The 24,792-nt window shown below is 35.7% G+C and overlaps 1 protein-coding gene across 2 annotated transcripts in view; it reads left to right on the forward strand.

Annotated features, from left to right (window-relative positions):
- Positions 1–24,792, forward strand: part of GLRA3 (glycine receptor alpha 3) — a 119,796-nt gene that overhangs the window by 30,761 nt on the left and 64,243 nt on the right. For both annotated transcript variants that reach the window (XM_054575934.1, XM_054575935.1), the window contains exon 4: positions 18,519–18,742. In XM_054575934.1, the coding sequence (XP_054431909.1) occupies positions 18,519–18,742 (224 nt within the window). The remainder of the gene's footprint in view (positions 1–18,518; positions 18,743–24,792) is intronic.

Consider the following 24,792-nt stretch of genomic DNA (forward strand, 5'->3'; position numbering starts at 1 on the left):
GGATAATGTTTAAAATAAAAAAAGTAAGATGCAATTATTTCAGCTATCAACTAGGTTTCATAGTAATTTTGTCATGACAGTTGGAAGGAAATTGTGTATTTGAAGGAAAGTTCACTTTTTCTATCCTTTCGTAACCTTTCCTAAAAATAAGCTGGTCCATTTTACTTATTGCCAGTGAGTTAAGTTCTTGTAAAGGGACATTCACTTTATGAGTTCCATAATAGTATTCAGGGACTATTCATGTGTAATTCATATTTCTAGATTCAATAATGTTAATGTAGCATATGATTAGATAGATACTATTCCACTTCCTTTTAGAATAGCCTTCATAGAAGCATCCTGCTATCCTTTTAACATTAAGATTACGTCTGTTAAGATCTCAGCCTCTCTGTCTTATTTTTCTTTTGAGTAACAGGTAAAGCCTAGACAAATATAGTGATGACATTGGTCTGAAAGATTTTTAATTTCAAGCATGAGTAACTGGTGACTGGCTGCTTGAATGTGTTCTGAACTATCCTTTATAAGCATGAGTCAGAAAGAGGGCATATTTATGGAAAAGGCTGAAGCAAGATAGGTATTCATGAAGGTTACACATCCAGGTGATCCCTTGGGAAAGGTGAGTAAATCGCTGCCTGGCACAGTTGTCCACAGGACCATTTTTTATAATCACTGTCTCCCCAAAAAAAGACTGTCTACAGATCCCGTTCACACAGGTACAACTTCTCATCAAGAATTTCACAAAGAATACAATTTTTAGTTGTGTTATGATGTCGTTAAAACGAACATGATGTGTAAAATCATGTTTCCAACTCCATGGGGGAGAAATGCCAAGGAGAAACTGATGCTAATGACAACTGGAAGAACAGGGTATGCGGAGGGGGGCGTGGCAGGCACGTGCCTCTGCGTCTTCTCTTCTTTATTGGACCATGTATCTATATAGAGTTTTCTTTTAGTCTAGCTAAGTAGATTGAAAGGTTAATTGTACTTTGCTTAGGTATTTGAAATATTTGAGTTGGGAAAAAATGAGGAAGATTATAGGGGTAAATATAGTGTCAAAGACATATGTCACTTAATTTTACCCTCTCTCTGTGAGGTTAATGAGTAATGCAAAGTGACTATGCTCTGCACCTGGCTCTCTCAAGAGGAAGACTGGGAATAGCATCCACTGTTGTTGGATCAATTAAGTGCTTTTGTTGGCCACCTAACATGGCATAGAAATGATCAGATTCTTCTGAAAAGCTCCTAGCAGTGGTGTTCCTCTTCATGGGATCTGCCATCCTGCACCTTTTTCTCAGAGAATTTCATTTTCTAAAAGAATACACTCCAAAATGTCATTTCAACCCCTTAAGACAAAAAGGGCAGCAAGATGGGGAATTGTGTTCTTTAAGTTGATTGGCATTAGTCATAATTTGTTACTTAGCCATGGATTTAACATGTCAATCAGTGTTAAGTACTTGACAATCATTTTAAATTGCAAATAGCTCTTCGGCTGTGATGCTGAATCTCTAACAGATAAATGAGTGAAAGTTAGCACTGACAGTTCTCTTGACCAGCTAAATGACACATTTCTGGTGCTGTGATAAAACTAGCAGCCTATCCACAAAATAAGCCAACTCTGCTTCCAGTGGGCTCCCACAAGCCAAATTGACAGGACCTGGGGTAGTGCCTCGGGTGCCTTGCCAAATAGAAGAGACGCAGGCAAAAGAGTTGTGAGCAGTCTTTGTTGCTTAGGGTGTCAGTTAGAAAGTGGAAAATTCCTACTTGACCATGATATACATATATACACACATATATACAAATATACTATATATAAATGATATATGAATGATTTTAGTACCTTAATATTTGGTTTTAAATATCTAAGAAAAATTATTTTTCTCTCAGTCTCATTAAAGAGACTTGATAGCAAACTATTTGTTTTATGGGAGAGCATGAGGAAACACTTATTAGTGTGTATGTAGTACTATAATCTGCACCACCTTCTTAAAATTCTCCTTAGTAGTTTCTTGGAATGTTGCCAACACTCCAGAGACTAGCTAAAGCCTAAAACAAATAATCCTGCCACAAAGGTATATTTAGGTTTAATTAATGAAAATGAGCTTATAATATATATCAACATTAAGCAGATAAACTACCAATATTAACAGATAAGTCCTGGGCAACCTTTATCTGTGAAACCCATTCAATTTCTGTATAGATGACAATGAAGTCTTATTTTTTCCTCTTTGGCTAGGGAAGACATTTGGGAGTTCTTGCATTTCCATTAAGTCTCCCAGGCCTTATTGGGGTTTTTCTCTCCACAGACTTTTGGCAATATAATTAGTGAAGAATTCCTCTGTACTTTTCCGTAACTGAATTCCCATCTCTCTCCACTGGAGTTGCTGCCATCCCCTGCTGGTGTGAGGCGGTGATGTTGTCTCCCTTCTGGGCTTGCGGGGATCCTCTGGCTGGCATGTCATTGTCCCCTCACTCTGCCCCCGCCCCCAATTAGTGAGAACAGCTGGACCCCTCTCTGAGCTGATAAAATGTAACCCTTTTCTTTGGTGGAAGTCATTTTGTTTGCTTTAGGTTGTTCTTTTACTGGTTTTCTCTTTTCTAGAGTTGTTTCTTATCCTCACTAGGTCTTCCTGGGGTTTCTACTCATTCAGTCTTTTGATGCTCTTTTACCGTTTTAACATACCCAGTGTTATATACTTGTAACATGCACATCCCAGAAGCAGCTACTGAAAAGCCTGAAAATTTTTATTCTAAATATATTTCACTCTTTATCATATTTTAACTTGCTCTAAAGATAATTGCTATTCCTCACCCATGAACTATAAAATTAAATACGATTAATCAAAACTTGACAGCAGATACTAAAAGAAATGAATATGCTCTGCATTCCTTTTTCACTTTAGTTTTCTCTAAGGCAATGTTTCTCAACCATTTTTTCTTCTCATTATGTTTCCCTAAGGAGTCTCTTCAGACTTGTTTTTTTTTAAATTATATTTTATTGTTTACATTATTACAGTCACCCCACATCTTAGATGTAGACATCGTTTTCTCTAATTGCCCTCCCCATGAAATTTTAATACTTCCTATACAGTATCTGTTTATAAACTCTATGTATATCTAAATTATACATAAAAGGAGTAAGATTTTTCTTTTTACCCACCAAGAACCAATTTTTGCTCTCTTGGGAACAATATTGTCCTCACTGCGAATGTGTTCTCTGAAGTACATATTTATAGGGATACTCCTGAGGACACTTGCCCAGGGCTAATATTTCTCTCCTCCTTGCCTGGTAGCATATGGAACAACAAGGGACAATGAGACAGAAGCGCTGGGTATTCTTGGGGAAAAAAGATACATTTTTATGCCCCCTGGCTACAAGGGACAATGGGACAGAAGCACTGGGTATTCTTGGGGAAAAAAGATACATTTTATGCCCCCTGGCTATTTGTGAAACTATTAATAAGTGTGGACTGGAGACTAAACTATATTCCCTCTTTATTAATATATGAATGCCTTCTTTTTTATAAGATGTTATTTTTTCAAACTTTATGTGTGTGCCCTCCACACACACATATGCACACCTATACAGACTGCAAATACAGTCAGATTTGTTTCAAGTTTATTTTCCATGTTTGACACGAGTCAGATTTGTTTCCTTTTTGCTTCTGTGCTGATATCAATGTTTTCATTTTGCCCATGTAACCATCATTGTATCATATCTTTCACTATTTGATAAACTTGTTCTCAAAATATTTCCCATGGAGTTCATTCCTCGAGCCTGGTGCATAAAACTTATGTGAAATATATAAAATACATATGACATTACTATCATAGCTTAGCCAAAAGAATGTTCTAAAAGGTAAATTTTACTCAAAGTAGACCATTAGATGATAGATAGAGAAATAGATAGATAGATAGGCTTCTTTTTTCCTTGTTAAGGTTGTATAAGGGTAACTTTTAGCAAGATTAAACTGTCTTAGATTCCTGAGGGGAAAATTTTTCATGAAACACTTTTAAGAACTGCCTGAAAACTTCACCAAGAACTTGAAGATCAACCTACATATTAGTGAAGCTTCCAGCAGAGAGAAGCCCAAGATCCAGATACTGGGCCTCTGCTTGTCCCACCCCTACCCCCATAAATCGGATATGGCTTGGGGGGTAATGTTTTCACAAACCTGATGCCAGTTACAGATGTTTGGAGTTTTCCAAATCCTCCCAGTTTTATTATTCTAATACTAAAAGTGTCACTCTTTCCCAATAAACACCTTAATGTTCACATACATCTCCCTGCAAGAGAGTGAATATAATGCACTTTCTAGCTTAGTAACCCTGAGGTACATCCTTTGAATCTAATTTTCAGCCTTACAATACCCTCCCATGAAGCTACAAAAGATAGTCTTTGAGAAAAACCGTGACAAATCCCTGGCTTTCCAGCTATGCCTTAACCTAAGAATTTAAATTTCTGAACGGGGTATTTTTGAAAACTCCCAATACAGCTAAAAGCAAGCAGCCCACTCCTCTATACCTATGGCACTATATTTTGCTGTGGCTGTTTAGCACCTGGTCTGAAAAATCATGTATTTCATTTTAGACGGTCATGGGCGAAGATGTCAGTGAGCTTCACCACAGTCACCATGCACTGCTAGTGTCCTCTCCTTCAGGGACTGAAATACCCATGGCTTTCACAGGCCCACTGAACAGTCCATGGCTTTCCTTCCTGCGACTTACCTACCACTGGTGACAGACACTGGTGTAGCTGGGGTTCAGTAGCTCTAATGGAAACTGCTTCCCAAAAACCCAATGTGCTACTGGGAATCAGATGTTTACATAATTACTAGACGAAGGAAAATTGTACTACAGATTTGGCTTGTTAAGCAAAGCTGCTACCCCTGCCTGAAGCAAGAAGGTAGGAAACCAGGAGGCTCCAGGAACACACTACAACCTAGGAACCAGGAAACCCTCACGGCAGCTGAGCCACCATGAGCTCAGCTAGACATGCACCATTTACTAAAATGGGGCTAGACACGCACCATTCACTAAATATTCCTTCAACAAGCATGAAACTAGTCACAGAAAATGGGACCTTCACCCACACTGCTGTGGAAAACCTCAGGGCTACCCTAACCTCACAAACTGCAGGTGGTGGCAAAGCCAAGAACTGCGCCTGCATGATGAAACAAATCACACCAAGATTGCTGCTAGCTTTCAGTGGAATATGCCAGACACAGAGAAACAAATACTGCGTGACCTCACTTTTGTGCAGAATTGAAAAGAAAAATAAGTTGAACTCATCGAAGCAGAGAGTAGAATGGTGGTTACCTGGGAGTAGGCAGGTGGGGGAAATGAGGAGATACTGATCAAAGGGTACAGAATTGCACTTGTGTAGGATGAATAAGTCTAGAGATCTAGGGTATAGGCATGACGATAATAGCAAACAATACTGTAGCCAACACTGGAAATATGCTGAGACAGTAGATTTTAGGTGCTCTCATTACCAAAAAAAGGTAACTATGGAAAGAGATATGTCAATCATCTTGACTGTATATAAGATCAAGTTGTAGACCTTGAATAGATACAATTTTTATTAAAAAATTATATATATATATATATATATATATATATATATATATATAAAATGGAGACAGTTTTTAAGATGCTGTGATCATGGAGACTTCACAACTTGCAACTTACATTGTTTCAAAGTCTCAGTTTCTGTCTACCTTCCTTTTGTTCTCCAAACAGAGAGGAAAAAGCAAACATTTCAAACAAAATAGAGAGATATTTTACATTCTTAAATTTCTGCATGAATTTAACAGTATCTTGCCTTACAAAAGCCTGGTGACTATCAGATTCAGAATATGATACATTTTTGTAATTCTCTTTTTCCCCCGGGCCTTCTATTTCTTACTAGGGCTAAAGTGTTTGCCCTTGACAATTTTTAGAACTGCAGTCATTGTGAAATATGTTCTTAATTCATAAGACTTAATTCATTCTGACTAGTTCAATACTCACAGTGAGCTTTAGTACTCTTACTCTTCAAATTATATGTCTCAAAATAACTCGTACTAAAAACACTGAACAATACATTGTCTCGGTCCCAAATGACTTAGGCATGCCCCTGGTCAATATGCAGGCAAATGTTGAGCTGTTGACTCAATTTTGGCTTGTCAGCTTCCCAATGAAGAACATTTCTTAAATTTTAAAAATATTTTTTCCTATAAAATACAAAACTTTTTAAAAAATGCAACTGTTGAGTTATATCATATGTGTTCTTCTAAAAAAATTTTACTCCTACAAAAACCATGCTAGGAAGTTTCTAGCTAATGCCAACTATGCTGTATGATGGAAGAAGAAAATATTTATTTATTTATTTGGATTCAAAGCTGAGTATAACATAGAGATGAACAAATAATGCCTTACTTCATGTGGATCTGTTCTTCCTAAGGTCTGAACCATAAGAAGATATCATTCTTGTAGTTTTATCGTGATATTTTCTTGAATTCAAGCTATGGAATACCTTGTTATATTGTCCTCCCTAGGTTTTTGTTTCCCGCCCTACACAGCCCATAATAATGAACTCTTTGTGATTTTTAGAGTAAAAAGGGACCTAGAAGTCTCTGTAAAATACTTTATGTGATGCATTTCCTTGTGGGAAAAGTATCTAGTCAGAAGAAAAGAAGTCAAGCTACTTTTTAAAATAATGTCTGACTAATTTATGCATTTTGTTTAGTAATATTTAAAAGTTATTTTACCACTAAGAAAATGCTATGACTAAAGCAATGATATCTCTAGGAAATGAGCATATTGTAGAACAATGCAGACCAGCTTTCCCCATGTATGAGGGCCTGGACTTTGGTCTTCTCACCATGATTTTTCATCCTTTGCCCTCATGCTTTGCGGCTAGATCTTTTGCTAAGATCACTGCCATAGCGCCTCCCGTTCCTCTTTGCATGCTCTGAAATGTGGCCTTTCTGCTCCTCTCATCAAAAGGTGGAGTCGCTTGTACTTCTCCTCTCTTTGAACCTGTGGGATAAAGGCTAGATGTACCTACAAATTACAATTGATCCTATGGGCACTTGGGTATTTGGGGAATTGGGCAGCCAGCTTCGTGAGAGTCATTAAAATATAACGTGCTGGCTGCTACGCCTCAGGTTAGGGTGACCATATAACCTATTTTCCACACTGGGAAAATTTGAGAATGAAACAATTAAGTTTTATTTTTAAAAATTCTTATTTTTGACTGACAAATTAGTTTACATATACTATGAATCTACAAAATATGTTTAAACCTGTTTCCACTAATATAATAAAATTCTTTATAAAACAATAAAAATAATGTATACCTATATGAGTGTGTCCAAGCAGAAAATCCCAACTTGTTAATGTACACTATGTAATCATTAAAAACTAACAGAAGCAGAATAATTGTCTTGGCAAATAGTCATATTTCTAAACAGGGCTTTAGCTGTGCATGTTTCTAATACTGCCTCACTGACATTTTTATAGAGAATGCATGTTTTTCTTATATGGTATTATTACTCTTAGTTTTAAAGTTTTTTCAATAAAATTACAGGAAATCTTCAAGGTTGAATTTTATGATTATTAAATTAGCAAGTGTTGACATCATGAACTGAGTTATAATATACCAAAATATTTTTCATTGATAAAATATTTTGTTCTATGGGACTTGGTAAACAGAGAAATTTTTGCTAAATGAAAGATAATTTCAATTGTAATTATTTTGAATTGAAATGCATAAGTATTTCAGCCCAAATATATTCAAAGGAACTACCTACATTGATTTAATGCCTTAATTTGAGAAATATTTTAAAAAGACAACTTATCAAATCTATTATCTGTATTTATAATTTATTAAATTATTTCCCATATTTAGAAACTGTAAAATCATAGGCATGCTCAATGTTATCCCACTTCTATATGAAAATAAATTTTTTCACATAAAGGAGGTATATACATCTAACAAAATATGTGTTAGATCTAAAACTATAAAATGCTAATGAAAGAAATCAGAGACAATAGAGAGTCACACTGTTTATGAGTTGGATAACTCAACATGGCTTAGATGTTAGTTTTTTTCAAATTAATCTATTGTTTTAACTTAATTTTAATAATAATATCAGCAAGAATTTTTTCAGATGCAGATAAGCCAATTCTCTAATTCATAAAGAAAGGAAAAGAAATTTAAATTGTCAAGATAATTATAAAAAGAAAGAACCAATTTAGAGGGCTGCATCGCTCAATATTAAAACTTAATAGGAACTGAATAAGAAAATGTAGTCTTCTCAAAAATAGTATAAAACAATTTGTCATTCATACAAAAGAAAAAGTTATCCTAAACATCTATTTGTAGCTTATCAAAAATTAACTCATATTAAATATTAAAAATAAAATTATAAAATTTTTAAAGGAAAGAAAACCATGAGAGAAAATTTTAGTGGCTTGGAGTTAGGCAAAGAATTCTTAGACATAACATCAAAAGCACAGTTTATAAAATAAATAATTGATAAAGTAAACTTTATCATAATTAAAAACTTTTGCTCTATGAAAGATGTTGTTAATAGGAGGAAAAGACAACTATATGCTATGGGAAAAAAGTTTGCAATTCTCATATCTAAAAAAGTACATGTATCTAGAATATAGAATATAGTAAAAAAAGTTTTAATGGGCAAATGATTCAGACACTTCCCTAAAAATATATACAAATTAAATTTGTTTTAGCTGTACGCATAAACTCTCTCTGAATTAAAAAACAAGTTAAAACAACATTAACAATATAATGGCTTAAAAGAACAACCATGTTATTACATCAGGGATTTGGATAGGGAATAGCTAGGTAGTTTTCATACTCCACTTATTGAAAGAAGTCATTCAGTTTCATTCAGTGAGAGGACTGGCTTGTCTGGAGGGTTCAACATAGCTTCATTGATGTGTCTTGTGCTTCGGTGGAGATGGATAGAAAACTGGACTCAGCTGGGAGTTTTGAGCAGAAGACTTACATGTGGCTTCTACAGAATGGCTTATCGGGGTACCTAAGGTCTTGCGTGGTACCAGTTTGCCCCAGAGTGTTTTTGGCCATCTTTAATCTGACACAATCTTTCCTCTAGTCACAAATTATTCACATTCTTCCAACATGCAAAATATCACACTGCTTTTTAGAGATCTCAGCTTCGCTGTTCCATTATGGTATTGTCTTAGAAGTATAGGCTCTTGTTGTCAGGTCTAAGTGTAAATCAGGCTCCCAAAGGGCAGAGCTTGATTATGTTTCCTCTTGATCAAAAGATCTGTGAATTCAAGAGGCAAGTTATCTATCCTCCACACAGTCGACATGCAAAAGTGGTGCAAGCCTAGGATAACTGGGTAACTGCAATAGATACTCCCATTAAAAAGAGGGTGGGGTGAGATGACATCGTAGTCACTGATTCATAGCAATTCTGAAGTCTAGCCAAGCATATCCTCCAGTTACATGACTAGGGCCCAGTCCTCCTCCCTGCAAATTTTTCTTTCTGGATCTTGACTTTACCATTTGCGCTCCTAGTTCTGTGTTCTGGGTCATCTTTACTTTTCTGTATAAAATGGACCATGCTTGCTGCTCATTTGCCTTTCATTCCACTTCCTGTCAGTAGAAATATGAAAACCTTACAAGCTGCTTGCACTTCAAACTGTCCTTGTCCATTTTAATAGAAGCTGATGGTGCTTCTACCAATTGAATTCTCTTAACATCTTTGTGGGTTTCCTATGTAGGTTACCATTTTTAGGGCTTTCTCTGTCTTGGACCAGAAGTCAAGACTCTGTGGGAAAACACTTTTAAATTGCATAGAAACCTTTTGCTTTGGTTGAGAAAACTTATGAGGCAACTTTTCAATCTTCTGATGTATAAACAGTGGCTTCACAGCCACACTCTTGAGATCTTTACCCTGAGTCCATAAAAATAAAGTGACATTTTCAAGATTTTGCTGGAAATCCCCTTAGTTTATTAGTTGCATTTTCTCTTTCCCACATTACTGAGATGACAGTGTTGCCAAACTTTTGGCCGCCACAAAACAGAACTGATTTTTTTTCCATTCTCTAATAACAATTTCCTCCTCATCCTTTCTGCTATCATAGAAGTCTCCAAAACTCTTCAAGCTGCTGCTTGCTGCCTGCTGCCTGGTCCCAAAGTCAACTGCACAAGTGTTAAGTTTTATTTTTATTGCAGCAACCATTTCCAGTTACCTAATTCCATCTCAGTTATTGCTGTGTAATGAACTACTCCAAAACGGAGTGCCTTATTAAAACAAACACTTTAGTATATTTCCTAATTTTGTAGGCCAAAGATCTGGGCAGGTCTTATGGCTTTTTGTACATGGTTTTAGCAGAGTCATTCAGTGGAATTAAGCTGGTTGGTGGGCCAGTACCTGGGAGAAAATAATCTGCAAACTTAAAAGAGACCTGACTTTGAGAAGGAATCATTTGTTGTAAGTAGTATATTGTGTATTACGCAGAGAGAGCTCAAGGCCTGCATAAAAATGAGGAGATCTCACTTTTTTGTTCCTGTCCTATAAAATCAGATTGGTATAGACACTTAATTTATTCCATGTGTTCTCATCAGTTACAATGATTTTCCTGTGATGGAAGTATTCAAGTATAAATATAAAGATAATTTTATAGAGGAAATAATTTTTAATAAATTCAGAAATGGGTCCAGATAAAACTAAACTATAATGGAGAATAAAGTAATCATATTTAAGTATTTCTAAAAGCATTTGCATCAACACTGTGTTACCCATTGGAGGATTTGTATTTCATCAAATATGTATGGTCTCAAATTTATAAATTCAAATAAAAGAAGATGGAAATTTCGCAACTTTTGCCCAGGATGATAACCCTATACCCAAATACTTGTAGACATGGAAGCATGATCCCATATATCTGAAAATATAGAAATATTAAAATGTGGGGTGTTATCTACCCAAGAAGCAAATTATCTAATGATTGATTACAGTTTCTTTTTAATTCTGACTTTGGTGGGATCCATATGTACTATTTAGGTAATTTACTTAAGAATAAATTGTAGATTTTTAAAGTGGGTATTTCATTTGATGCAGAAGAAGCAAATATTTCATCTATTACTCTCTAGGATTATGCTAAATGAGGCTGCAATATGCAATAATTGTTTCTAAAAGAAGTTAATTCCTCTACAGCTTTAAAGTGCAGTTAATAGCTTCCACACAGCTTCTTGGCCAATTTCCAGATCAACAAATGCTGGTTAAAAATTATCTGGATTGCTCAGAAGGAAAATTCATTCCAAATACAATTTAATTTCATCTCGAACATATAAAATTTAACTCACTAAAACTTTTCCAAATGGGGATATTTTTCTTTTAATATTCAACCTCTCCCATTTCATAGTAAACAATATTCAGTATAAGCTTTCATGAATCAAAAGATTGTCAAGCAACTAAAAGGGGTTCCTCAGAAAAATCACTGGAAATTTAAATATAAATTAAAATGTAAAACTGTGATAACAGCCTTCATTGAGAATATTTGAAAATACTAAAAATGTCTATTGGAATAATTTATTTACATGAATAATTTTTCTGCTGAGGACAAATATAGAAACAAAAGAAATGAAAATCCTTTGCCAATAACATCTATTCCTTTGTTTTTATTTATTAAACCATGTCTTTTTCCCAAATCCAAGCTGCTAAGCATTAATACTTCATTAAAACTGTGAAGAGAAATATAAAGATTACCACAAAATAATAGATGTAGGTATATAATTAAAAAATATGCAGGCATATAGCTAAAAATCAGTATATTTCAACTGGAAACACTTTTAAGGAAAGAAACCTGGTTTGTGTAATTTATTTACTCTAATGATATTGGATGTTTATAAGCTCAGAATAATATTTCTTTGTTAGTCAGTTCTGTAGCATTAGCCCCAAATTACACGTGATAGTAAAATAGGACCTGCTTGGTAGAAAGCGACTAGATATGCTCTGAGAGTGTCAGATTTTGCTAGCATAAAAAATACTTATAATGTGTGATGAAGCCATTAGGTCTAAGTATATTCCTGAAAACTTACAAGCAGGGAAAATTTTAATCAGCATTGTTTTCAATTCCAAATTATGTTTAAGGCATGTAGCTTCATGCCTGAAAGTTAGTAATCATTCAATTAATAAGTTATTAATTTCATCTTTTATGTTGATTGTGGATTGTGATTTTATATATTATATATATATGGCATTCACTTCCAAACATATTTGTCTTTAAAATATCACCTTGCATTTATAATTCTCTTAATGAGACCTTTCAAATTTTGCAAATTAAATAGGTGATCTCTGTATCCTTAAATACAATTTAAAAACACATGTAAAATAAACCTTGGAAATACAATGCTAAGTATAAGAAGCCAGATACAAAGAGCCACATATTATATGATTTCATGAGTATAAAGTAGTCATATTAGGCAAATATATAGAAGTAGAAAGCAGCTTAGAGATTACCAGGGCTGGAGGGAAGGGGGAATGGGGAGTGATAGCCTAATAAACACAGGGTTTCATTTTGAGGTGATGAAATGACCTGGAAACTAGATAGAGGTGATGGTCACACAATATTGTGAATGTACTAGATGTCACTAATGGTAAATGTTGTATGTATATATTTGATCAGGTTTAAAGAAAAATCCCACAGATGGTAAAATATAACATAGTTTACATCAGACATTCAAAGAAACACACTAGTTGAAAGATCTTCACAAAACTATTTTTTGGTACTATCATCCATCTTGTAAAGTGTGAAGTGTCTCTCAACTATTCTCAGAAAAATTTTCTTCCTATTAGTGTGTTCTTAGAATTTCTTGTTTGATTTGAGGAGATTTTATAGCGTTGATTGAAAAATAGGATGTTCTGAAGATTAAAATAATAGTTCATTTTCCAAAAGACTTACCTTTTTATAATCTAAGTCACATATCCAGTAGTGTTATTTAATGTAAGTCCCCAAAATAAATAATAAAAAGCAGATCATTGCCCACATGCCATTAAATATTCACATTGCAAATTAATAAGTGCTATGTGTAAATGGTTATATTCATTTTAACATGCAAATTCAAACACGTGAGCACATTCTTTGTTGGATATAAGTGTTGATATAAATTTTGGGCCATGAGTGAAGTAGTAGGAACAGAATTTCCAAGTCTATGTTGCCTAAACCAGAAGAAACATAAACCTTCTCTCTAATTGTTTTAATGCAAAAGTTTAGGAATGGATTTGGGCAGAAATATGAGGCAGGAAATTGTGTCCTTCCCCGCCCCCATCTACGGTCTTGTTGGCACATCTTGCTGTGAAGGAGAGAGAGCGTGTTCTACCAGGCTGTCTAGCCCAGTTTGGGAAAAGGCTGAGAACTGGACATATAATTGGATTGGGGCAAAGGGTGTGTGGAGGGTAAGGAGGACCACAGAGGTGAGGCACCCTTCTCAGTGCATCATGTATAGGGCACCAATGTGACTTTTCGCTGATGTTGACCCTGATCTTTGATCCCCTCGCTGAGGTAGTATCTGTCAGGTGTCTCCTCTGTAAAGTTTCTCTCTTCCCTTTTTTCATGCTGTCCACTTTGGAAGGAATTCACTATTTAGAGCCCATATCTAAGGGTAGGGAGTCCCAGTCCCCCTGTTTGCGAAGAGGAATTGAGTAGGAACGCAAGAAGTGAGTGTTGGAGGCTGGAGAGTGCCTCCAGATAAGCGACGTGTTGCGGAGTCTGCTATGAGCACATTAAGTCTGAGGAAAACCCACTACTTTACAAAGAGCCACATAAATTACTAATTTCCAACGAGAAGAAGTAATTACTGGAAGTTCTGGCTCTGTTCAGGTCTTCACCTTGAAATCCGGCATGGCCAAGCTGAATGAACTGTATTAGTTGGAATAATCTCTACTGACTTCTGGAATAATATTCCAGTGAACTAAGTTTACCTCTCTCCAGAAACTGTTACCTTGGAGAGTCAGCACTAGGCAGTGCTCTGAACAGAATAAAGTTGACCCTCGAACAACAGGGCTTGAACAGCGTGGGTCCACTTAGGGTTTGTTTTTTTTCCCAGTGGAGTTGGCCTTTCTTATCCTGGCTTCGCATGGTGGCTTCAACCAACTCAGGAGCAGAAACAGTATTTACACATTCCCAAAAACTGTTTCCAAACTGTGGATTCCTAGGCATGGATGGACAATACTATTTTTGATATGTGGTTGGTTGACTCTGCGGGTACAATGGCTGCAGATGCAAAGGACTGTCTGTAGTTAAGTTTGGGGGCAGTAAAAAATTATATTTGAATTTTCAGCTGCTGGGGTTGGCACTCTATATTCCTGTGTTGTTCAAGAGTCAACTGTATAGCTTCTTATTGTTTTTGCCAGTTGTTTAATTCTCAATGTTGCTATTGTTCATTTGTGTTTTTGCCCCAAATTCACATGTCGAAATCCTGCCTTTGCCAAAGGTCATGGTATTAGTAGGTGGAACCTTTGAGAGGTATTTAAGTCATGAGGGTTGGAACCCTCATGAATGGGATGTGATCTTGTAAAGAGACCCAGTAAAGCCCCTATCACCTTCTGCCATGAGACAATATAATCAGAAGTCTGGAACCCGGAAGAGGACCGTCACCCCTTTATGGACACCCTAACTGCAGATTTCCACCCTCCAGAACAGTGGGTAGTAAATGTTTGTTGTTTAAAAGGCACCTGACCTATGGTATTTTGTTATAGAAGCCTGAAAGGACTAAAATAAATCTTATATTTAAACAGAGGTTACTGAATGAGTCACAAGGAGTGTTATTTCATTGACTCAACACAGTTCTACTCTGACCGATCCTGATAAATGACATGAATTTTAGTAACTAATATTTCCTTTAAATACTAATATAAGAAAAAACCTCTAAGATTCTAGAAACAGGGATGAATTTTGTTTACATTTCATTTTCTGCAATTTTTAAGAGTCTACTCTACTTATTGAGAATTCTTATCTTTATACTTCCAGAACTGATACATAACCAGATCTCCTTTAAAAAAATCTTCATAATTCTAAAATGATTCCTCACTTTTCTAGAAAATAATTAAACTCACGGATAATGAAGAAGTCAATGCGAGATTTGAAATAGCCTTTCTGAGCTTCTAAATTGTTCTTATAACATGACTTTTTTCCCTGTTGATTTAGTAACAGAGAACTGAAAGGCACTTGCCCAGTGGGCTATTATTTCAGAATCAGCGGCCCCAGAAGACCACCCTCCTTGTGCTGGGGTTCACAGAGCAGATGGTGCAGGCAGCATGGGGGATATGATAGTGATGTCATTAGGAGCAATTATTCCACCACCGAATATAGTGAGCTGCACTTGGGGATGCATAGGGACCTGAGTTGTGCAGTACTTTAGAATTAGAAAATCTTATGAAACGAAACCATCCAAAGAACGTATATGCATAACCAATAGACACAGACAACACTGTGGTGATGGCCAGAGGGAAGAGGGGGAGGCAGGCGCTGGGGGGGAGGGCCAAGCAGGGGGCAATGGGGACATCTGTAATAGTGTCAACAATAAAAATTAGGTAAAAAAATCTAAACCAGCAAAATGATCATCAGGAATTTTGCACTTTATCCTTATTTCTTTGAGAAAAGAAAGTTATTTTCTGATCACTCTGAAATTTGCCAGTCTTCAATTAGGATTCCTAAAATTCAGGAAGAATTTTGAGTTATTTTTCCATTTGGCTAGGACCCCAGGAATGTTTTGCTTAAAGGTTCTATCTTCTACAGTGACTAACAAAAATACTCGGTTGTTAGAAACTTCAAAAAATGAGAATGATAAAATACATTAAAAAAGAAAATGTATGTTTCCTATTGTGCTGTAGCAAATTGCCACAGATTCAGTGGCTTAAAAACAACACAAAAGGGTTATCTTATGATTCTGGAGGTCATTAATATCTCTGTCCTAAAATTGTTTGATTCCATACAAGCATCAATTCAGCTACCTTTTAAGATTTATGGATAAATTCTATATATGTCTAGATTTTAGAAATATGAACTAGAACTATTGACTTCACTCTCATTATATATTATCTCAATTTATTACTGTCTTTTTTTTAACTCACATATAACTCTTCTACATAGGTCCATTTAAACTTTTTTTGCGTGTGTTGCACACACATCGATTAGTCTTTGTTTTGCGAAGCTGTTTCCTCCTCCACTCCCTGATCTTCTATTATCAGAAAGTTGTTTCAAATCGAGTTTCACGGACTTCTTTTGGGGTGGTATTATTTTATTATGTCATTTTATTTACCCTTTGCATATTTTCAAAAATGATCAGGATTCAAAAATAATATAATTGGTTGCTGGGTATGAATGGGATGGATTGGCTATGAGGAATCAGCCTTAAAAATCACTTTTGAAATGCTGGATTTGGTGTGTAATTGGGAAGCTTCTCAGCATAACGTTCATTTGCAAGCAGGGCAAAACCCAAACTGTGGGAAGTGTCAAAATTGAAGGGTCTAGGTTTTCAGGAGATGGTTATTTTTTGAATTTTGCTTTGGACTTTGGCCCTAAAACAAATATTTAAATGTTTTAGGAAACAGATAGTTTTGGTTATTGACAGAAAGAGCACAATGAATGTAGGTTAGCATTTGGACTTGGTTGACAGGTGACAGCTGCTTTTCTCCTTGTGTGATTTAGAAACAAAAGCTGAAGGATACTTGATGTCTTTTTTAGCTCACTCTTTGAGCAAAGAGTGTTACTATAGGTCCTGGGATGGTGTTTATAAAGTTTATCACTAAATTAAGAACATAAGGATAAAGAGATTCAGCTAAATTTTATTGCACATGCTGAAACTTAGTAGTACTTTTATTTTCGCCTCACAATGGGGAACAGGTACAGAGTATTCTCAATTACCAAATTAGTTACAGCATGAAAAATACTTCAATCTTTAATCTGTATCTTAAGAATTGGCCCAAAAGGAAATTCTTTACTAGTCATTCTTCTTTCTGGCAGGTATCACTCTAACATGTCTAGCTTTAGCCTTCCCCTATAGGCAAGGCAGAGAGAAACTGGCTTCCGTCCACTCACCAATTCCTTTGGTGGTAGTTAGGGCTGAGGCACAGAGAGTAGAATGATGAGGGACATAAGAACTGGCCACCGGGGAGGGGTGCTTCATGGTATTGTGAACTGTAGACTAGGCGAGCATGACCTGTTCTTGTCTGGTAGAGGTGCGTTCATTTATTCTCATTTACAGCTTCTGCAGATCCTTACAGCTGGTGAGAGTTCCACATTGTCTTAAGCTTTGTGGTAGAGAAGCTGAAGTGAACTCTGCTTCATGGGCACTTTTGAAAATACATGGGGCACCTAGCAAGCAAAAAATATATCATCTGGTGTGTAACCTCAGTTAGAGTTAGAAACCAAAGGACTCTGCACAAAAAATAATTAAGGGAATGTACAGATTTGTTAACAGTCACAAATACTCTGAATTAAACCTACCTTCGAGATAAGCCATTGACCAGGTGTAATATTATGAAAGTACTGTTTGTGATTTTTTTTGGTTACTGTATTCCAATAACTGATAACTTGGTATTCAAGGAATAAAAATCATAAATAAAAACTGATGTTCAGTTCCTTTGAATACCTCCAGCCTATTTTCCATGCAAAGAAGTTTTATAGAAATGTTCATATTACTTATGCTTGTAATGAAATCTACGTGTTTATTTGCTCATTTCAAAATTCTAAGGGGAAAATTGTGTTTATAGCCTTAGGTAATGCTTATATCTATATATTGTGTACAAATACCACACATACACCTAGCCATCAATCTTGTCATTTTATACATTAGTCCAGAATTTGTGAACAAGAATTTGGCTGAAACCATTGATTCTTTTCCCCTTTTAAACTTAATTATGTAAGGTCTAATTAAAAAACCTAATTAGCTAAATCTTCTTAAATAATTACAGGCAATAATGTTTCTTTATTATTCTTTTATTATTCCAAAGTCACCTGTTATTTTTCCAAGTCATCTATTTTGTAGAATTCACATGCTGTATTAAACATGCATGTATATATGGTCATTTAATAAAGTAGGCAACTTTCAAGAGAATTTCACTAAAAGCATTTCAGATGCTGTCAGACATCTACTAAAAGAAATGGTTCTAGAAAATGAATGCAAAGCTGAAAATATTCTACTCCAAGTGTCTAATAGCAACCCAATATTTTATTCTGACAAACCAGGAGAGTAAAATTTGAATAGAACCACAAAATATAAGCATGATAAAATCGTGCTCTTCTGTGGCCTTTCCTTTGGAGGTGCACAGACCTCTGAAAACATGGGGAAAGCCTCAGAAATGAAATGTCTCTTGTCAGTAGTAATGACTGATGGCTCTGTGGGAGGGAAAGCTCATAAGGATGCCAGGGGCTTTAGTTATAATTCAGAGAAGCCAAAAAAAAAAAAAAGCACACATAAGATTAAAAACTTCTTAAGCAGGAGGCTTTTCCCCCCTTTCCTTCTGTTATTGTAGGATTACAGGGTGAACATCTTTCTTCGTCAGAAATGGAACGACCCACGCCTCGCCTACAGTGAATACCCTGATGACTCCTTAGACCTAGACCCTTCCATGTTGGATTCCATTTGGAAACCTGATCTTTTCTTTGCCAATGAAAAGGGTGCCAACTTTCATGAAGTTACCACAGACAACAAATTGTTAAGGATTTTCAAGAATGGAAATGTTCTTTATTCAATAAGGTGAGTCATAGAGTTAAATTACTGATTTTAGTGAAAATGAGTGTTTTTTGTTGTTACTGAGTGTTTTGAATTTTTTGATTAACTGCTTTCACTGTTCTACCCAAATTCTTTTAATATACCAAATATGGCTAATCAACAATAGCAGACCCAAGTTTTAGATCCAGAAACTGTATGAATAATTCTTGGAAATCTGCTTTTTTGACAAGTGGCCCAGGTTATTACTCAGCCAAGTGGATGTGTGGTTTAAAGGCAAGTTGAATGGTAGTCAAATAATACACTGTGATTACATTTTATGCATGCAGATTCCTTTAAATATTTATAGGTGAAGAAATATTTAGATTTGCTTGTCTGGGATCCATTTTCCATAAATTATTTTTCAGGTATATGTATTTTTTAAGATTTCCTGAGCTTCTCTGGTCATATTTTAGAAAAGATCTTATTTATTATACATTTCTTAGAGGACCATGTAGCTTATAAAACTAATACCAAACCATAACAATAATTAATCCCAAAACATAAACATCATCCTAATGTATATGTTTTTCATATTTTCTGATTTCATGTTAATAAATTTCCTTTCAGTACAGCTATTACTTCCTAAGAGTGGCAAGACAACATCACTCTACTGTGAACTGACATTCTCATCAGATTCCTGGAAACTAACGAATCTGCGTTAAAATAATCCTGAGTGACTCATTGGTATATAAGATAAAGGAAGAGTTCAGGTCTCATCAGTAATTTACCCCTATGCTCCCATGTGAATGAATAACTTAATGGTGGGTCCCAGGTGTAAGCAAAGGTATTTTGAAACTTTTGGGAACATTATTGAAAAGTATAAGAGTCAAAAGATAGTGGGAACATGAAGCAGACATATTTTCCCTATTCCTTTTGCTAAGCACAACTAAAAACCCCAGACACAATATATATATAACATACTTAAGAGGACTCTCAGTTGTAGACACAAGAAGACTAAGGACTTTGGAACCTGAGAAACAACATGAGGGGAATTCATGGAGTTCTTTTTATTCTCTCATCCTAGAAGTGGAGTTAAAGAAGCTGGCAACCTGAAAACACCAACGGGTACAGATGCAGACAAAAAAAGCCCCAACAGAAGTCTAATTTCTCTAGCCAATCTAGCATCTGTAGAGGGAGAAGAGAGGTAGCCTAGTGTGACAGAACCTTTAGACAATTGTTCTGCTCCAGCCAAACAGTGCAAAGAGAAATGTGATCCTGCCCACACTCCTGCCAGCAAGGCCTTGCTAGCTGGTAATGAGTCACCTGACACACAGGCCAAGCTGGTGCCAAGAAAAGCTAAACAGTGAGCTGGAGCTTCATCTCTCGCCAACCTGCAGTAAGTGTCCCACCTGCAGTGTCGCTGGAGGTGCCAGGAGAGCCAGGAACTCCAGCCTGACCCGGCAGTGAGAAGGCACCCCTCTTCTCTGCTCGCTCAGGTAGCATCAGAGCAGTCCTAAGCGGGGGCCGGGAATTTCAGAATCTCTCCCAGTGAGGAGGCCAGGCCTGCTGTGGTGTCGGTAGAAACCATGTGGGGGGCTGGGACATACAGCATTAGCAAGGAATCTCTTTCCTCGTATATCATGGGAGCCTGATTTGGGACGCTGGACTTCTGCCTCTATCTGGAAGCAAAAGGGTGGCATCCCCACCGCCTCTTGTCCTGACAGCGCAGTGTCAGAGAAGGCCGGTGCAACATTTAAACGAGATCTAGGGTCTCATAAAATAATATAAAAGTGTCTAGCCTTCCATTGAAAATTTTTCAGGAAGTTCTCAAACTGAGTGAAAAAAAGACAATCAACAGATGCCAACATCAAATGACAGTGATGTTAGAGTTATCTGTCAAAGGCTGTAAAGTGGCCATGATAAAAATGCTTCAGTGAGCAATCGCAGGTTTGCTTGAAGCAAATGAGAAAATAGAAAGCCTTGGCAAAGAAATAGAAGATAAAGCAGAACCAATGAAAATTTTAGAACTGAAAAATACAATAATCAAAATAAAACCTAGTAGATGAGCTCCATTGAAAAATGGAGAAGACAGAGGAAAGTATCAGTGAACTGTAAGATAGAATGATAAAAATTACACCCTCTGAACAACAGAGAGATGATAGATTGGGGGTGGAGGGAGGGCAGAGCCTCGGGGACCTGTGGCAGAGTCTCAGGTGGAGAGGAAGAATAGCATAATGGGCTAAAAAAATTTTAGAGGAAATAAGGATTGAAATATTTATAAACTCTAAAAAGAAAGCATAAACCTACAGATTCAAGAAGTCAAATGAACCCTAAAGATATTTACATCAAGTTACATCATAGACAAACTTCTGAAAACTAAATAAAAATTTTGAAAACATCCAGAGAATAACAACACTTCACCTATAGGGAAAAAACAATGAGAGTGATAGCAGGTTTCTCATCAGAAATCATGAAGGGTAGAAAGGAGGGACACGTTTTTTTTTAAGTGCTGAAAGAAGAGAACTATCATCCTAGAATCTTTTATCCAGTGAAAATATCCTTCAGGAATGTAGGCAAAATCATAACATTCTTAGATATAAGAAAACTAAATTTATTGCAAGTATACCTAATCTAAAAAATCTAGCTGCAAAGTTTTCTGAACAGAAAGGAAACAGTAAAAGATGGAACATGGGAACACAAGAAGGTAGAAAGGAAACAATAAGCAAAAATATGAGTAAATGTAATAATAGAATTTCCCCCTCATTTTGGTTTCTCTAAATTATATTTGATAGTTGAAGCAAAACTTATAACATTGATGTGGGGGGAGGGATAAAAAGCAACAAATAAGGAAACTTAAAAATAAATGTATTGTCAGAAATTAACAAGACTGGTAATATTTAATGTTGTCTAATACCCTTTTTGTTGGCATGTGACTTGATATTAACTCTTTGGAAAAATTAGTTTGCCATGATATGTAAAAATACAAAATTTATTTATCCTTCAACTCAGCAATTTTACTTCTATCTTCTAGGAATTTGCGTTACTTATGTGTTTCTGTATATGTAAGATACATTTACAAAGATGCCCTCTTCACCACTGAAATAGCAACAGCAAAAAAGACCCCTAAATATTCATTAATAAGAACAAAGCAAAACATAGTAATAATCCCCTATCAGGAAATATTCTGCAGGAGAAGGCCTCCAAAATATATTCAAATTCAAAGAAAATGGTTTTATGTTTATTTTTACTTAAAATGCTCTACATATGTAAGCATACTTGTGTATGTAAAAACACACATCTTTGTAAATCCATGCAAAAAGTTTAGAAGGATGCTCAACAACTGGGAGAAAATAACTACGGAAATGAGCAGTTGAATTTGGGTAGGAATAAAGGTGAACTTTAGATTTTACTACATGTGAACTTATATTATTTGAATTCTTCAGAAAGACTTAGAGACTGCTTATGAATTAAATACATACATTTTATGATGGAAACTCAAAACCTGAGGTCATGATTCTTAACTCCTCTTTATTCATGGTGGATACCAGGGGATCCATAACAGGGTGCAAATAAAGCAAGTTTGTTTTTTCCCCTGCTAACTTGAAAATGAACTTTGTGAAAGGCATGATTTATTTTAATTATAAGGTACTGTTTAATTGCAGACAGATTTTGGCTGCAAAAATATATCACCAGATAGCATGGGATAATTATTTTGCAGATATAATGTCTAGAATATTTTCACTGATAGAATTGAAATACAATGTGCGTCCTATAGGATTATGGATATTTAGTTGGTTTTAGCAAGTCTTATCTGAATTGGAAAATGATGCCATCCATTATGAATTGCTCACATTTCTTTTAATATTTTGAGGAAAGTTATGGAATAATTCAGAGTTGCATTTTTGTCTTTTTAGTATGAATTCAGATGAAACAGGATGATGTCTCTCAGCTCCCAGTTTTTGTTTATTATATCCTGGCTCTCACGATCAAAGACTAAATTTGTTTTTTTATGAGTTGTTTTTGGAAATCTCACAGTACTTTGAAATCTTCAACTGGCAAACAGTTTCTTTGTTAAAAAAATAGTGCTAGAAAAAAGACTCTCGTTCAATTTACAAATGGAGCCTCTGTGATATTTTGTGGGAGATCTGGCTTTCCTGCTTGTTTAAAGAAAGAAGCAGAATGTCCTGGCAAACCTGTCCTATTTAACTTGTCCATTTATCTGTACTTTCTCCTTCAACCTACTAAAACAAAGAAGCTAAATAAGGAATAAAATGTCATTCACGTGCAAGAGGGCAAAAATAATGCAAGAGGAGACAGTGACAGAGGAATGATGACCACATACCTGAGGAAGCTGGAAACTGAGTGCACTTACGAAAACTGACGTAACAGAGACAGCTGAAACCGAAGCCAATGTGGGAGAACCCAGAAGGAAGATGACAATATCCTCAGACTTTTAGGAATTTGCAGCAGCTAGGACTTCACAAAACAGAGGCAAAAAAGAGATCACAGAACAAGAACTGATTTCAACTTTGTAAGAACAACAGTGAGCCTTCTATTCCTCATTTTCTCGCTTATGTCCTTTCGACAAGGGGATGCCTTTTTGCCTTTTGAACTGGGCAGAAAGCAGGACAGAAAATCTCAGAGAGGTTGTGCCAAGAGCTTCAGGAGTAGGGACTCCAGACACAGCTGGGTCTGCAATGAGGCATCACACCAAAAAATAAAAAATAAAAGAAAAAAAAAAGAGAGAGAGAGAGGATTACATGAGGTATACTGAATGGTGATACCCATGTTCTCCCTAAATGCTGAACGCCAGGCCTAAACTTCTATTGAGCAGTAATCTGAAGAATACACCTCTGGAGGAACTAAATTGCCCAACAGAAAAAAAAAAAATCTACAGATACTGACATTTGGGAGATCACCAATGAACTCTCCGGGCAGCCATGTTATCATCTTATAGATAAGACCATTACTCAGTGAACCATCCACTACTAATTGAGCTCCAAATAGATTTTAGTGCTTCGTCCTTGTATGTAAACAAACATTTGAAGACATCCTATAATATTAACAATAATCAAAGAGAAGCAGAAGCCAAAAACAAACAAACAAACAAACAAAAAAACCCATGCAGAGGAAATGAAGAGGAAAGATAAGAAAATTAAAGAAACAAAAAGAACAATTCAAGAGAAAATCCAGAGAAGAGATCATGAAAAACAATCTCTGGACAGATGAGATAACTGGATACATGAAATAAGATACTTCTAGGAAAGGAAAATGGAGTCATTCAGACCATCATAAGAGCAAATAGTAAACCAAAGTGGGGGGAAATAGTAAAATATTTGAGGCTGAAGTGAGGAAGTCTCCTAGGAAATAGAATCAAGATGTGAAGAAGTAGAAAATAGGAGAGAAGTGGTTGAAAATCAGAACATCAATACAGATCCAATATATGACTAGAAAGAAGAAATAGCAGGGAGAAAGAGAGATTTCTATGTAAAACAAGAAATTGATTATGTGGACGATCTGTGTTTAACTATTGAGAGGGCCTTCTAGATCTGAGAGGGAGTTTGTAGAATTTTAAGTAACAGTAAGTAATAGAAATTGAAGTGATTGCAAAAGTGAGACAATTATTAACACCAGGAAAAACAAAATGTTATGCAGAAACTGTAATTACAGCCACCTATTAAGCTTAATCATAAACTATAATTATACATTCATAACATGTAAACACCAAATATAATGTAACTATAAGTGTACATATAATGAAATTTTGGGTATAGCTGGAGAGTTCAGTGTATGTAGAGTATGGTATAAAGACAAATAAATTCTAATTTTATCCTGTAGGAAATTAATAGACAATATCACAAATTTTAAAAAATCAAGCATTATATTACAGCAATTTAGCTATATGAACATAAATCTTAGACAAATATCTAAGAAAAGGTAGCCTCTGAGGAGCTAGAGCTGGGAGTAAGGGATGGAGGTGGGCAAAGATACAGTTTTTTTAATGTGCTTTATGAAACTGTTTAAAGTTTTAAATGATTCACATGAATTATATTGATAATTTTCAAATGAGGTAACTTTTGAAGTGAAGGCTTTGG

This window comes from Pteronotus mesoamericanus, unplaced genomic scaffold (genome assembly GCF_021234165.1).
Source record: "Pteronotus mesoamericanus isolate MK-2021 breed Mesoamerican mustached bat unplaced genomic scaffold, CSHL_Meso_final contig_32, whole genome shotgun sequence".
NCBI lineage: Eukaryota > Metazoa > Chordata > Mammalia > Chiroptera > Mormoopidae > Pteronotus > Pteronotus mesoamericanus.